The sequence below is a fragment of the Pogona vitticeps genome, chromosome 9 (assembly GCF_051106095.1).
Source record: "Pogona vitticeps strain Pit_001003342236 chromosome 9, PviZW2.1, whole genome shotgun sequence".
Classification (NCBI taxonomy): Eukaryota; Metazoa; Chordata; class Lepidosauria; order Squamata; family Agamidae; genus Pogona; species Pogona vitticeps.
Genome location: NC_135791.1, coordinates 18554458 through 18571358, shown reverse-complemented (window position 1 = coordinate 18571358; position 16901 = coordinate 18554458). Strand labels below are relative to the sequence as shown.

The following is a 16901-nucleotide window of genomic DNA, read 5'->3' as shown; positions in this document are numbered from 1 at the left end:
AATTGTTAGAGCAGAACAATGGAACCAATTATCTCGAGAGGTGGTGAGTGCTCCAGTACTGGAGGCATTCAAGAGAAATTTAAACACTTACCTGGCAGATTTGATTTGTGTTCCTGCACTGAATAGAAAGTTGAACTTCGTGGCCTTATAGGCCCCTTCCAACTTCATGATTCTTTGATTTCAAGCTACTGCATTCTGACCAAAAATACAAAGGACAGGCTGCAGGGTTTTTTTTTTGTGAAACACTCACGAATTCATAAATGTATCAACATCTTATGTGATATGTGCCATCAAGTCACTTCAAAGTGGTGGGGACCAAATAGGGTTTTTGAGGTATGTGAGATGTTCAAGAAGTGGTTTACCATTGGCACTGTTCAGTGGGTTTCTGTGGCCAAGCATGGGTTTGAACCCTGGTCTCCCGAGTAGCTTAGCACTCTGTCCACTGCATCATGCTGGCTCGTGGACAATCGCCACGAATGTATTGACATTCACCAGGAAGTAAATCTCACTGAGTAAATGTGTGTGTGATGTCCAAATAAATGAGTAGGAAATGCATTAAATCAACATAATCTCTCCTTCAAAATTGTAGTAAATGTTATTGGTCATTCTTCTCAACAATCTGTGTGTGTTTAAAGAGGTGAGAGAGGATTTCGCTTCATCTGAAGAAGAGAATAACAAGATGGATCAGTTCCTGAATTTAGTCAGCCAATATGAAATGGTGTTGAACGCCTCTGTCCAGCTCTCAGCCTTATTCTTTATGGGTTATTCAGGAGCTGAAGCAAATTCAGTTTTCCTCCAGGGCATGAAAGATTGCTTAGGCAAAAAGTATTATATTCTACTCAGAAAAAGCAAAAACAAAACAAAAAGCCAGAGAGAGAGGGAAAGGCACGTCAGAGAAGGTGAGAGCCAAGCTAAGGTAGACAACTGTAGAGATCCCACAAAGAATGCGGTCTTTGTCCTACTTTCATACATTCTTTCAGGATATTTTTTTCCTCACCGTAGCCCAAAGATGGCTGTAACGATGCAACTTTTCCGTAATTATTTCACATGTTAATATTGACAGGCTTTACAGAAAGGGAAGGTGCCTTTTTCTCTTCTTTTAACTTCAAATTCAACAGAGGACTAAGATAATCCTGTACGTTTTTACCCTGCAATGGAATATCTAAGCCTGAATCCAAGTGCAAGTCTCAACTAGAGTAGACTTATTGAATGAATGGGTTTTACACCAGTGTTAACTCCCCATTTATCATGTCCAGTGGGGACTCCTCCAGCTGGGAGTGTAATCATACGGGGAAAGAGAGCGTAATCTGGACCACTTCTGGAGTGGTAAGATATGATATTTCTCCTGGTGCTCTCTGTCTGTCTGTCACACCACCTCATTAATGCAACAATGCATGGGAAAACCTGCTCTAGTCTGACCTTGATTGATGCCCTAGGTGAACCTTTTTGTTCTAGCTGTAGGGCGTCTACTTTTTGGCTGGAGTGATTACATGACAGATGAAACAGTCACTTTCAGGTGGATTGCTTCCATTAAAAAAACCCCTTCTGCTGCACACTAGAAATGGACAAGAATCACGGGATAAATGGATGCTCAGCAGTGTCCTTCCCACCCCCACCTCCTCTGGTGGGCACCCACTCAGAGGAGGTGGGGCAGGGAAAAAACCCAGCATAAACTACCTAACCATGAACCTTCATTTCAAGCAGAATCATGCTTCCTGGAAAGTGCTTATGTTCTTGTTTTTTTAAGTGTGAGGAAAAGACTCTTGAGCTGCAGGGAGCTGCAAATAAACAAATAAACAAATTAAAAAGTGGAGGAGCATGATAGCTCAGTGAGTTAGGTATCTAGCTGCAGAAAGAGTTCAGTTTACCCCTGTTCATCCTAGAAAAGCAAGCTACACAATCCTGGGAAGTCCTCCAGGGGAAAGCAAAGAGCAATGTGTGCTGCTTATATACAGCCCCAAAGTGCTTAAAGCTCTCTCTGGGTGGTTTACAACTCAATGATGAAGGCTACACATTGGCCCTACCCAAGCAAGGGTAATGAATTCACCAATCTCAGAAGGATGGAAGAATGAGTCAACTTTGAGCTGACTACCTGAATCCATCAGGATCAAACTCAGGTTGTGAGCAGAGTCTTGACTGCAGTACTGCAGTTTAACTAGTGGGTCACGAGGGAATGGGTAACCACTTCTGAGTATTCTCTTCCTGGAAAACCTTGAAAAGGGTAGTCATAAGTCATCTTTTTGTTCCAACTATAGGGCTTCTACTTTTTGGGCCGAGAAATTACATGGCAGATGGAAGTCACTTTCCGAGAGATCGCTTTCATTAAAACAGCTCTTTCTGGTGCACACTAGAGATGGAATGACCAGATGAACAGATGTTGAGTGGTTCCTTTTCCAGCCCTGCCTCCTCTGATGGGCACCCATTCAGAGGCAGCACTCAGAACAGAGAAGCCAAGGTGCTGCCTCTGACAGTGCTCACCTCCTGGCCACCCACTGGAGGAGGTGGGGCTGGGAACCACCAAACACCTGTTTGTCCAAAGGACAAACTGGCATGAACTGGCAGTTCATGCCCATCTCTAGTGCACACCTTTACAGCCATCAGATCCCAGGAGACAGTCTTCTTGGCCAAGAAGAACATGTGTTCTTTTACTCTTGGGACTACAGTGGGGTCTCTACTTAAGAACTTAATCCGTATTGGAAGGCGGTTCTCAAGTTGAAAAGTTCTTATGTTGAATCTGCATTTCCCATAGGAATGCATTGAAAACCATTTAATCCGTATCTGCTCTTTTCCGTCCATAGAAACTACAGTGGAACCTCTACTTAAGAACTTAACCCGTTTTGGAATGGTGTTCTTAAGTTGAAACATTCTTAAGTTGAAGCAAAATGTCCCATAGGAATGGACTGAAAACCAATTAATCCGTTCTGGCTGTTTTTTTGTTGTGTAGAGGTGCGTTCGTACATTGAAGCATTAGTTCTCATAGGAACTAATACAAAGCCGGTTAATACGTACTCTACCACTAGGGGGAGAATTTTTTTTTTTAACCTAAGATGACCTAAGGTTAAAAAAAGAGCAGGAAAGGTTTTTTTTTCCTGTTCTTATCTTGGATTTCTGTTCTCAAGTAGAAGCAAAATTTAGCAAATGGAGCTGTTCTTAAGTTGGATTGTTCTTAAGTAGAGATGTTCTTAAGTAGAGACCCCACTGTACTTAACCTCCACCTGCTGAACTATCATTTCTAGTCCTGTTATTGTCTCTTGTCATTTTAATTCCTCTTACAGAGAAAGGGTTATTAAGAAACAGCCCAGCACTAATAATACAAATGCAGGAGCAGGTGATGCTTTTATTAGACCACTAAAACATCAAGTAAACTACAGACAGCTAGCTTTCAATGATAATACACCTTCAGGCTGTGCACCAGATTCTTGTGATTAGCCTGAAGAAGATGAATTATCATTGAAAGCTAGCTGTCTGTTCTTTGCTTGATTGTGTTTTAGTGGTCTAATAAAAGTATCACCTACTTTTGCATTGTTTTGGAGCCTGCGTGGCCCTTTTCTGATTTTTGCCAGCTGTCATGTGCATGTCCGTGGATATGGATACAGCCTTAAGTCATGCTGATCATCGGAACTATAGAAAAGATTTGCATTCAGTAGTGGAAAGAACCTTGGCAGAATGGGGTGGCTTTCACAGAAAGAATTTGTGACATGGAAATAGGGCATTGTGAGTTAATATGGCACCATATTAAGTGCTGCAGGGAAGGATTTGTTTAAATTCCATTTCCTGCTCATTGCAAACTGCAGGTGCCTCAGTGACGCTGAAGAGTCCTGCTGTGGAAGCCGTCTCTGCTTCTGCGGATCCACCTCCAGTTCACAGTCTACCAAATGATTTTTTTTCTCACACAGTACGTGGCAAAGCCAGCATTTATATCAGCCGACACCTCCTGAAGGTGACTTGATTTGCCCAGTCTTGGCACTACCCACAGACATTAAGAGAACATGAACATTCGTCCAGTCACCTCCCAGGCTGCAATATTTGAGCAAAACGAGAGTGCTGAAACTGACTGACAGTAATTCCAGCTTTTTGTGTACCTTTCTGACAGCTCTGGACCATTTAAAATCTAACCTCCCTTCATTAAGATAATATAACTGTAATTTAAGAATGGAAGTTTGGATTTAACCCTGTAATGCTCACCTCAGAAATGAAGGCTTAGCACTGTCAGTGACTACAGTATTATCTTTCCTCTCTTTTTCCTTCTTTTGTCAAAACTAAAACCTGGAAAGTTAGTTTTTCTGATTATAGCACCCATTAATCTCCAGCCAGTGTGTTTGTGCCAACTGAGATATATCGAAGGTGGTAGCGATCGTGTGCTACCAAATGCAGTGGTGCCTCGCATAACGAGCGCACCGTTTAACAACGAATTCGCATAGCGATCCCTTTTTTGGGATTGCTAATGCGATCGCATACCGATGGTTCCAATGGGCAAAACTCACATTGCGATGATCGGTAAGCGTTTCGCTTACCGATCTTCACATTGCGATGTCGGGGAATCAGCTGTTCAGCGGTTCCAAAATGGCTGCCGGAACAACCGAAATGGCCGCCCGCATTGTTTTCGCGCCCTGCCCTCGCTTACCGAGGGCGTGAAAATGGCAGTGCTATGGGGAAACTTCGCACAACGGTGAGTTTTAGAGCCATAGGAATGCATTAAACTAAGTTTAATGAGTTTCTATGGTGTTTTCTGTTCCGTATAGTGATGTTTCCCCATAGCGATGGTTAACCTCGGATTAACAGATTAACCTCGCTATGCAGGGCACCACTTGTGTTGGCATATAGCAATTATGGGGAGCAAGTGGGAGGTGCCATTTTTATTGCCATGTTGCAGGTCCTCTTAAGGAATAAAGATAGTTTTCTTCTGGGACTTCCTGCACCTTCGCACAGTGACTTTGACAGGTGACGGATCAAGTGGCATGCCTGGCACAGGAGGCATTGTCCCAAACTGCAATAAAGAGAGGTAAGGATTTATTATGGACAGTGACCATGTTCAAAGCAATATCTTAATACCTTGATAAGCATGGTAAGGTGGTGCATTTAACAGGTGCTTTCCCATTTATTATTGTTGCTTCTAGATCCTACCTTTCCTCCAATGGGCATATGGTGCTCACCTCCTCCGGTCCTCAGAACCAGAGGAGATAGGTCAGTTGGAGAAAGTGTAACTGTTTTGAGATCCCTAACTCTAACCCTACGTGAGTTCCATGACTGAGTGAAGATCAGAAGACAGGTCTCAAGAGTCTTAATCCAGTACTCTAAACCACTACACATGTGATCTCCCATCCAAAGTCTCTTCAGGCTGGAGCCTCTTAGCTTCCAAAATCAGTTGACATCTGGTGTGCTTGGTAATCACTGAACATGTGGATGCAGTGGAAGAAACAAAGGTGTTGACTTGCATACACCTGATCATATACACATCTGGCAAATCTGATTCTTCCAGAGATCCAATAGAGAGTGCTGGACACATCTTAGAGTCATAGATTTATTTCATTCCCGAGGCTGACATATATGAGAGGGGAGTTAGAATCAAGGCAGCCAGTTTGTATTTATGGTAACCAATGCGGATGATAGACAGCCACTCAGTGGTTTAGCTCTCTGGCTGGATAACCAGAAGCTGGGAGTTCATTTTCCCACTGTGCCTCCTGGACACAGCGATCCACAGTGTCCCTTCCAGCTCTGCAGTTCTAAGATGATGATAATCTTATTTTGGTTTTCTGGAAGCGAGCACTACTAAATTGCCACCTGCATGTCACTTCTTCCTTAGACCACTTCCCCATTCTCCAAGGAACTAGATTAGTTTCTTTGTTCTTTCTTTTGCCATGAAAGGGTGGCCATCAGGATGCTCCCATGTTGGCTTTTGTTGCATTTACACACCTTATGAACATCTGGAGTGATGACTCTACATTCATTGCCATCAGCTCCCATTAGCCTGCTGTACTCTGCTATCTCAAGACATTCCCAGAGCTAGGATTTGCTAATCAGATCCATCTAGATCAAATTCAGCTCCAAATAAATGTGGCCATATCCTTTGTATTTGCATTTATTGATGCTGTTATGATACTTCCTTACTTAAAGATGTGGATGAGTTGTGTAACATGCAAGGGGAAGTGTCACATTGGACAAGGAACTAGTTAACAGCACTATATTTATCACAAATTTTATCCCATTGTTAAAATGGTACCTTTTACACTATTTTTTTAAAAAATCAAAATATGTCGATCTGAAATGTCAAGAGTGACATTTGAGAATTTGAATGCGTTTTCAGCTCGCCCTCAATTTCACTCCAGCTCTGCTTTATGTTTTGTATTTATTTGTGGCTCTCATTTTCTATCCCAGGATTCAGCTATAAATGATCCTTCTGGAACAAGCATGCTTTTCTTGAGAAGTCCACCTCTATGCAGTCACCCACCCAGGATTGTGTTTACCTTATAGGGTGCACTCCACTTCCCAGCTCCTGCCACATTGAGAGCCCTCACGCGGATCAAGTACTGGGTGTCCGGAGTCAGATTCTCCAAGTGCTCTTCTGTCTGTGAGCAAACCCAGCGGATACTGTTGCCTTGACCATCCGGCCTGGCCTCCTGTAGTTGCAGCTCATAGAAGGAGACCAGCTCTCCACTGCGTGGCCTTGTCCAAGAGACCTGCCAGGGGTTGGGGAGAATCAGCTTCATGCCACAAAGAAATGGGGGAAATGTCTCAACTTGCCTCCATGGCAACATGAGAGACTCCTTCGGCATGTATTTGGGCTCAGAATTGTGCTGAGCTTGTATTGAAGGGAGATAATCTATCCACAGCCTGCTAATAGGATAAAAAAAGGCAACAGATGTTATTATGCAGAAAATTTAGGGATAACGTAGGAGAAAAAGTAAACTTATTTTAAATAAGTTCCTAGAGCTGATTTCTGTGCATGAAATCTGATCGGGAAGGTATTCCTCGAACTCAGAAGGAGAAGATGCTGGAAACGACCAGAGAAAAAGAGGAAAGAAGAGACCTCTAAGAGTAACTATCCAGAAAGAGGACAAAACATGTTTCAGCCCCCATTGCCCCCATCCAATCACACTGGATCAGACCACATGCTACCTGCAAACAGAATGGTCCAGAAGATAGAGTTGTCTTTTCCTCTAAGAAGGTGGTATAAAGGAGAGAGAAAACAGGACCATTGACAATGTGGAGAGGCACGGAAGGGAGGTGTACTAGCATAGGAAAAGGGTGGCTTATTTTCCCATCACTCATGTTTTTTGGGGGGGCACTGCTATAATCGAACCTGGGCTCTCAGGGAAAACATTGCTGGGCTTTTTGGATGAGCAGGGAGAGTAACATCAGTTGTTGACTCTCTTGAGCATCTCTGATCCCTCTGAGCTTAGTTGCAGTCCTCATACTAGCTGGCTGGAAAATAGATTTCCTCCAGCAACAGCCTATCGGTGGAAATCCACGAGTAAATCCCAACTAGAGTAGACCCATTGAATTAATGAGAGTCTGATGAGTCATCTCCTCCGTAAGTCCCATTGATTCAAAGGGCCTACTCAAGCTGTGACTTACTACTGGATTTCAACCATTGCTGTGAGTGTCCTAATGCAAAATATTTTGCACCAAATTAATCTTGGGGGGACAAGAAAGAGCTTGTAGCTCAACAAGTGACTTGTCCCTGGGACAAATGGAAACTACCAGAACTGTTGGTTCATATGGATAATCGCAGGTGCAATTATCGCCTGTGAACCTTTTCAGGGCATGATTATGAGGATTCCTGTGATGCACACCTGCATTTCAAAATTCACTGCAGCACCAATGTGAAGGACCTTGGATGACTCATTCCTCGTTATGACTCAAGCAAGACTAATGACTTAAAAATACATGGAGGCACTCCGACAAGAATTCTTCAGTCTTTATGTCATTTTCTTAGCAACCTTGCCTGAGAAGCAAAGTATTCCTTGGTTTTGTTTTTTTGTATTTTCATAGAGTGGCATTTTTTTGATTTTGTCTTTTGCACTTTTGCAAATATCTGCATGGTTGTGATCTCAGAATTGTCTGGTAGAAAGAACCAGAGAGTCTTTTCCTGTATGTTTCTTACCTGCTGGTAAGGACGATGCAATTTGTTAATAATGCCTAAAGAATGATATTACTTAAGTGATTAGTGCGACAATAACAATAAGGACAAAATGGCGACCTAGGAGAAATGGGTAGTGCCATTAAAAGCAACACTCCAAACCCTGTCAAAAATTAACTCTGAGATCAAAGAGCTCATGAGATGGATGAGCCCTCAGTTACAAAAAAAGGGTCTCACCTGAGCACTGATGCTGCTGACAGTGTGTTCATAAATGAAAGGCTGCGGTGGAAGTTCCACGCATACTGGTGACTCGGAGCTACTGTCGGAAATGCTGGTCTCGGCATCGCTCACGTCCAGGTCTACGGGGACACTTAAGTTCCTGCTCTTTTTTGAGCGGCTCTGGGGAGGTTTGCGGGTGGTTTTCTCTGGGACTGGCAACCCCGCCAACAGGTCATCGAAGGAGAGAGGTAAACTGCTGGTGGAGTAGAGGAGGCTATTCTGTCTCTCTGCACTATTTCCTGGGCTGATGGTGGAGGTGTCACTACTTTCGCCGGCAAGGTTGATGTGACTTCTGTATAACTGATGCTAATTGGAGACAAAATTAATGAGTCCCAAAACTGTACTGAGCAAAAATAAAGCAAAGTTTGCTGCTTATTTACCACCCCATAGCTCTTAAAGTACTGTACTCTCTGGGTGATTTACAATTTATTATGCAGGCTACATATTGCTCTCTCTCCCTCTCCCCCACACCCCTGGTGATCTGGGTACTCAATTTTCCAACCTCAAAAGGATGGAAGTCTGAGCTAACCTTGAGCTGGCGACCTGAGCCCATTGGAATCAAATCCAGGTAGTGAACAGAATCTTGACTGTAGTACTGCAGTTTAACCACTGAGCCACGAGGCATCACACTGCTGTCTGAAGGATGGGGCAAGATGGCAGCCCAGTCTATTCCAGCACTGACCCGGAGTACATTTGCAAGTGATTCAGAGTAGAGTATTGCCAATAGCAACATATTTCAGAGATGTTACGTACCTTTTCTGGATTCCATTCTTACAGTGGGTGTGTATGGAGTGTTTTGGAGAACTTGACATCCAAAAGCAAACTTTTCCCTGAATAGGGCAATATCCTGCACAGTGCCTGAAAAGAGGAAGCTGAGCACTGTTCTGCTTCCCTAGACCTTTGGCCACCACGCCAGCATGTGAGGGGTAGCGTGCAGTTCCCAAGGCTGGTTCCGCAGCCTCTTGCCCCCTTTAACTGTGCCATCCCCCTAAAAACTATTTCCCTAATGACAAACAAACAAACAACAGTGTACTCTTGCTGCTGGAAATCTCTATGAGATGCACGGCATATTTCTAACAAGTCACAGCTAAACCTTTAGATTTATTAATCATCAACATCATCAACATTGTATGCTGTCAAGTCAATTCTGACTTATGACAACCCTTTTCAGGGTTTTCCCACACAGAAAATATTCAGAAGTGGTTTGCATGGCCAAAAGCCATACAGGCTATCTCTTCTTCTAGGAGAAACAGTGAGGAATCAAACTCCCAACCTCAGGCCAATATCTAAACCACTGAGCTATCCAACAGTATTTAACATGAGAAAATACTCATGTTTTAAAACCAGAAGTAGACTTCCAGCCATTTCAAATTCCTTCCTTCCTTCCTTCCTTCCTTCCTTCCTTCCTTCCTTCCTTCCTTCCTTCCTTCCTTCCTTCCTTCCTTCCTTCCTTCCTTCCTTCCTTCCTTCCTTCCTTCCTTCCTTCCTTCCTTCCTTCTGGCCCCAGGAGGATCTGAGTGGCTGAAAATCAGCCCCAAACAACCAAAGTTGCCTGCTTCCTCCCCAATATTTGGAGTCCGAGGGAGCCCTTTGCCTTTCCCTAAAGAGGAGGCTGGGCCTTTACTATATATTAGAGTAGGCATCCTTCAGTCTCGAGAGACTATGGTAACGTGCTTTGAATAGAAGTCTTGGAACAGCGTCTAGTGTGGCTGAGAAGGCCAATTCGAGAGTGACCATCCCTTCCACACGGAAGACAGTCTGTCCCCTGCCCAGCTCCCTGATTTTGCTGCTTTCGTGACTGCTTCTTTGCCTCAGCCTGCTGGACAAGGGTCACTTCAAATTGGGAGAGGCCATGCTGCACTGCCTGCCTCCAGGCTGAATGGGCAGTTGTCAAAGTTTCCCATCTGTTGAGGTCCAATCCTAAGGCCCTCAGATCCTGTTTGCAGATATCCTTGTATCGCAGCTGGGGTCACCTCCTAATGTTAACGTTTTTCAAACACTGTGAAATGCTATGCAGTACTTACCATGTTCTAGTGAGAGTGAGGTCAGGCCCTTAGAAAAGAAAGACTTGAGACTTCTCTGTGGTGCACAGTATGATTGGTGATGATGAATTTCTTGCACCTTTACAGGCACATCTGTTGAACCAGAATGAGAAAGTTTTATGCCTTTGAATTTAAGAGAATTCAAAAGCCACATGTCTCTACTTCCCCAAGTTTTCCATGTTTCTCCCTTCAGAAAACTGTCTCAACACTGAAACAAAGAGAGGGGCATGGAGGCTGGAGACTCCAGTTTCACAGGGTCAGTAAATCCACTCTGGGTTTTGGTCTGAACTTTGCAGGAGCAATTCAAAGTGTTGAACCCTGCTCTTCCGAAATATTGAAGTGAGCACCTCTCCCAATCAGGCCAATGACTGCTTATCTGTTACATTGTCTGCAAGATATCTCCTTGGCACTACAAATGTTTTGGGTGATGTTTACCACTGTGTAACCCTAAATACACCTGATTTCATCTGATTTTGGGAATCAGCTAGGTACTCAATTCACTGAGCTATGGAGCCAGACTACCATTACAGTTGCAATATCTTACAATCAACCCTTCTCCTTCCCATTTCTCAAAGATAATTAAAATAGTAACTGTCTAATTTACTTTCTTGGCAAGTCTGAATTCAACAAGCTACTGATGCGTGTTGTAAAACCCATTCTTTTCCTGGACCTTGGCACCTCCAACAGACACCAAGGGTACAGCGCAGGCCAATAATTAAACCATGAAGTATTCTGCCTTCTGCCTTTGGATGGGAACTCATTTTAGTAACCCTAAACATAAGTTAAAAGTTACCATTGCACCATGAAAGGAGTAGCTTTATTCATGGAGTCACCTTGGTAATGTCATTTATTATGCCTTAGTTTTTGAAAAAAAAAAGGATTAAATCCCAGTAGCTTATTATTTGTAATGGATTACTTTGAGGCTCCGGTGTTGTATGAGGCTCTTGATTCTGATTCTGTCCGGGACAATGAATCCCCTCCGGGTTTTGCTGGAACAGTGAATCTGCTCTGGGTAAGTCCATTTTACAAGAACTATCCAAGGTGCTGAACCCTAACTCCCCCAACACAGCAAGACTGAGCAAGTTAACTAGATCTTGCAAAGCTTAGACTAAACCATGGAATGGATTTATTGTGCCCATGAAATTGGAGTCACCAGTTTCAGTGCAGAGATTACAGAAACCTCTCCTTTGCCTTCAGGAGAAAAATGGCGGTAAGCCATATGGAATTCTTACATAGCTTTCTGACCACCCAGGAAGAAAGTCTGGTTCTAGTGTGGGGCTTTGCGGCCACATCTTATAAAAAACACCAAATTTTGCAAAAACCCACAGGCAGGGAAGCCATAGGGCTGGGCAACCATATTGTTAACATATCTCTCTTCCTCCCCTCATGGCCATTCATTGAGTTCCCTCTTTGCTGTATCCAGGTGCCCTCCACCCTTTGCCTCCAAACCTATGAGCTAGTCTTGGCTCACCGCCCACAGGATGCCTCAGTACTAGGAGAGAGACCATCATAGCCATGCTTATGTCCCAGAAAGATCACCATTTGCCTGTCCTCCATTATGCCACAGTAATACTCCTCTCCCATTGTGACCAACTGCACTCAACATGGCACAGGCCTTATACAAGGCTAGGCCCCACAACCTTTTTCCTGGAGAGGGTGAGGGATGGAAAATATTTGAGTTTTAAACTACGATGTACTGAATCCATGTGGTAATTTTCCCAGTAAAAACAAACAAAATACAACACACACTTATGCACATGCCCCATCTGATAGCTTTCCACCAATACTATCTACACAGGACAAAGCCATTCATGTCACAACTGGAAACTTACTTTGACACAGTTATGACACTCACAATCAACATCAACAAAACCAAACCGAGAGATGGTTGAACTTGCCAGAGCAGAGAATTAAACCAATGGTATATATTTTTAGGAATTTCTAAAATAAGTGCTGCCCTGTAATGAATATAGTACATTACCTTCTATTGTCTCTGCTGTATGAAAATAATATTGAATTTTGGCAGAGTACAGTATTGAGTTTTGGCTAAACTCCTTTAGCTGTGCAGCACAAATGAAGGGACTTACAGACCAGAAGTAGCTTGAAGTCTCTCCAGAGTAGACCACGCCTTACTGTCTCATCAACTGGCATTTGTAGTCTTGCTTTATCACTCTGAGACATTGGTAAAAGAAAAAACAAAAAAGATTTCATTTACTCTCAGTTCTGAATAGATCAAAACAGCATACTGTACAAAATATGACTGGTTATAATAGTAGGCTTTAGCAGATTCATCCTGCTTATTTCCAGCAGTTTCCTGCAGACTAAATTCTAACAAGCTCACGAACACCCTAACTAATGACTGACTGAAAAAAGAGGTAAAATATACTTAAGCAGAGAGGCATGGCTGTCTTCAAAATCAAAGGAAGAAAGGAACAATTGGTTGGTGCTGGATTGATTGACAGTCACTCAACTCAGAAAGGTCCCTCCCAGCTAAACCTAATGAGGCAGCATACAAGAGGGAACATAATTTCAACAAAGAGTTCTCTTAGCAGGCTGGCATCACTTACTTTCTTACTGGCTGCAGAAACAACTTGTTAAAGGCTTATTGTTGGGGTTGTTTTCGGATTTGAGTCTCTGGGTAGGCTGCTTTTTCCACAAACAGTGCTTCAGATCTATGTTTACTTCACCTCCCCATATAATTATAAATGTTTACAAGTATCTGCAAGTATTTCGTAATGGTGACAAAAATGAGTGCAAATATTCAGATTTGTCCCACTATTTCTGCCACATCCCTTACCGTTTCTTTATTCCAAATCAGCTGCCTTGGGTCCCTTTTGGGGAGAAAGGCAAGATACAAACAAACAAACAAGCAAGCAAACAAACAAGATGACTTCAGCAGTAATTGTGAGTAGATCCAAGATTTTGGCATCAACATACACTATATTTTGTTCAGCCACAAGGAGGGTGGGCTCTTTTCCTCCCCACTTTTATCCTCATAATTACCTTCATCTCAAAATTCACAGGACAGCACCTTTTCTTGATCCCACCACTCTCACAAGCACATCTGGGGAGGACTAGAGATGGGCACGAACTGCCAGTTCGGTGGTTCGTGCCAGATTGTTTAGCAGCCGAACGGGTGTTTGGCACTTCAAAAGCCCTGGCTTCCATCACTGGAAAATACAGCCTGCAGAAGGTCAACGTACTCTACCCAGCCACAAGGACTAGGGATCATTAGACAAAACAGACCATTTAAAGACACCCATCAACCACAGTGACAGATACTAAATTTATTTTTATTTATTTATTTGATTTATATCCCGCCTATCTGGACTACTCGTCCACTCTAGGCGGCTTACAATATAGGATAAAACAATAAAATAAAATAAAACTATTAATCTCCCCCTCTTATCACAACAATACACCCACAACAAAAACACACTGATCACCCTATCTCCTGAAAAGGACAAAAGCTGTTCCCACTGCTATAAATATTCAGCTACCCAACAAACAGCAACAGAGCATGGACAGAGTTCCTACTCCAGTCCTCTGAAGATGCCGGCCACAGAGACTGGCAAAATGTCAGGAAGAACAACCTTCAGAACATGGCCAAAGAGCCCGAAAAACTCACAACAACCATTAGATCCCGGCTGTGAAAGCCTTCAAGAATACATTGAATTAATGATATCTTACCCTTTCATGATTCCAAACTTTGCTTCCTGGCCATTCACCTCATTCTGCCTGATGACAGGCCGGCCTTATTTCACTTTTTGAGCATTGGATTTTTCATAGTTGAAAATAAAAAGGAGCTTTAAAGGCAGGAGGGTGAAAGTGTGTCTCTGTTTGTTTCTGTGCGAGTGAGTGAATGAGAGAGAGAGAGAGAGACAGCTGACAAGGGCTTATGGTTGTTGGATTACACATCACGAAGACAAAAGTCAGGCCTTGTTTGTAAGACAAAAAACCTGAAACTTTATCCCAAGGGCATCGCTGTGATAAGAACCATCCTGCTGGCACATTCCAAAAACTCTGGCATTTTTCATACTGGCATGTTCCAGTACAAATTACTTTCTAAGCAAAGGTAGACTATGAGTCTAATCAGTGGAGTATTTGAATCATTTTTCCTCTCTCTTTTTTTAAAAAAATGTTGATATATTTGTATGTATAATAGGTAAAGTTTCCCCTTGACATTTAGTCCAATCATGTCTGACTCTAGGGGGCGGTGCTCATCCCCGTTTCCAAGTAGTAGAGCCAGCGTTTGTCTGGAGGCAGTTTCTGTGGTCACGTGGCCAGTGCGACTTAGACACGGAACACTGTGGTCCCTATTTATCTACTCGCATTTGCATGCTTTTGAACCGCTAGGTTGGCGGGAGCTGGGACAAGCGACGGGCGCTCACTCTGTCACGTGGATTCGATCTTACAGCTGAAGATCTACAGACCTTACAGCACAGAGGCTTCTGCGGTTTGACCCATGGCGCCACCACGTCCCTTTACAACAATCTACATTTATTCAAATACAGTCATGTCATCTTCCTCTGGTTGTTGCACTATGGTGGAGGGCAGGCTTTCACTTAACTGGGACTTATTTTTGGAGTAGAGCTTATATTACAAGCATCCTGAAAAATCATACTAGGGCTTATTTTCAGGTTGACATGTGGGTGATGATCTCATTGTGTATGACTTGATCCTTAGGCATATTTTTGCTAGCCCCGTCTCATTTTTTAAAACATATTGCTCTAGTTTTTGTTTTAAGATCCAGAGATATAATATCTCTTACTCTGAATATGGTTCATATGTTTTTATTGAGACTTTACTGGCTTTATATTTACTTATTGGCTTTTATCAGCTTTACTGGCACTTACCTTTTTTTTCTGAATGGTTAACTACTTTGATTATTTGGATAGATAAGATAAATGTTGCAATAAAATAACATTTAAAAACAGCAATAACCTGCGCTTTATGTTCCATAAGCTTAGCTGACTGCAGAACCTGAAAATGTTACTGATACTTTTCAGCTCCATGCTCAACATCTGATTGTTCTAATCACCATCATCATCACGATATGCTGACAAGTCAGTTCTGACTTCTGGCAACCCTTTCCCAGTGTTTTCCAGGTAGAGAATACAGTACTCAGAACTGGTTTACCATTCCCTTCTTCTGGGGGTGGCCTGGGGCCGTGCAGCTTGCCCAAGGCCACACAGGCTGGCTTTTCCCCTAGGAGCCACAATGGGGAATTGAACTCCCAACCTCTGGCTCCAGAGCCAGGTACCTAAACCACTCAGCTAAGCGAAAGGAAAATCTATGTTTGACGAGGTGAGCCAACTCCCACCCCCTTCCCCAAACTCTGTGCTAGCTTGTTTTGTTCACCTGGGCAAACATAATTTTTCCTCTTTCTTGGAAAAACACCCACATATTGAGAATGGGGGCACGCATGGGCTGAAGCCAAGCTTCTTAACTTCTGGGAAGAATCCCCCCCCCTATCCATTTGTCTACAGTACAAGCTGGGCTGCTTTCCTTCCCATGATGCTCGGTGATGAAATAATAGGGAAAATGGAAGGAACAGCCCTTTTCTTGCCCACTCCCACATCTGTTCCTGTCTTCCCTGCCCCCAGTTCTTCTGAAGAAGAGCACAGATCAGCTGTGCCAGGTAATGAGTAACCGAGCCTGTCCAGCCAGCGTGTTCCTCCCCTTGCTGTGCTTGAGCCTCTTCTGCAGGACAGGATGATCTGCTGACCCTTCTCCTTCCCTTTCCCCTACTCCCGGCTGTGCATGCGCCAAAGACTAAGTGTCCCATTTGTTTTGGCAGCATCTCCTCCGCCGGTTCTGCAGCCAGCCTGGATGAAAGTCCATTCTGGTTGCCTACCTTGGAAAATCAGATAGACCTTGGGAAAATGTAATTCAGAACGATTCGTCTCACTGTATATAAACCTCGACCGTGCAACCATTTCAGCCTAAAATTGAACTGAAAGGCAGTGTGGAAATGCAAAGCATAACTATTAATACAATACCTAGTATGTATATACTCTGTGTCTCTGTCTCTTTCTACATACACACATATACACTACCTTGTCTGTATCTCTATATATCTATTGTTGTTCCATGCTGTTAAGTCACCCTTGACTCATGGTGACCCCATGAATGAGCCATCTCCAAAATGCCCTGTCCTCAACTGCCCTGCTCAGATCTTGTAGACTCAAGCCTGTGGCTTCCTTCAGGGAGTCAGTTCCACCTTTCCCAGCATTTTGGTCTTTCCCAGAGAATCCTGCTTTCTCAGGATGTGCCCAAACTAGGACAGCCTCAGCTTCAACATTTTTGCCTCCAGAGTTAGTTCAGTCTTGATTTTATCCGAGACCCACTGGTTCGTCCTTCTGGCAATCCAAACTCTCCTCCAGCACCATATTTGAAACAAATTGTGTTTTTTTTTTCTGCTGGCTTTCTTAATCGCCTGGCTTTCACATGGCGATCAGAAATATAAGATTGTGGATCATCCTGGTCTCCAGTGACAT

General features: G+C 43.3%; 1 protein-coding gene across 1 annotated transcript; it reads right to left on the bottom strand.

Moving 5' to 3' along the window:
• Positions 1 to 4705: 4705 nt before the first annotated feature.
• On the bottom strand, positions 4706 to 16697 carry FNDC8 (fibronectin type III domain containing 8). Its single transcript, XM_078380256.1, has 4 exons — positions 10384 to 16697; positions 8318 to 8665; positions 6465 to 6677; positions 4706 to 4987 (listed from the first exon to the last, which is right to left on the bottom strand). The coding sequence occupies exons 1-4, from the start codon at positions 10384 to 10386 to the stop codon at positions 4880 to 4882; spliced, it is 672 nt and encodes a 223-aa protein (XP_078236382.1). The 5' UTR covers positions 10387 to 16697; the 3' UTR covers positions 4706 to 4879.
• Between the last annotated feature and the right edge of the window lie 204 nt (positions 16698 to 16901).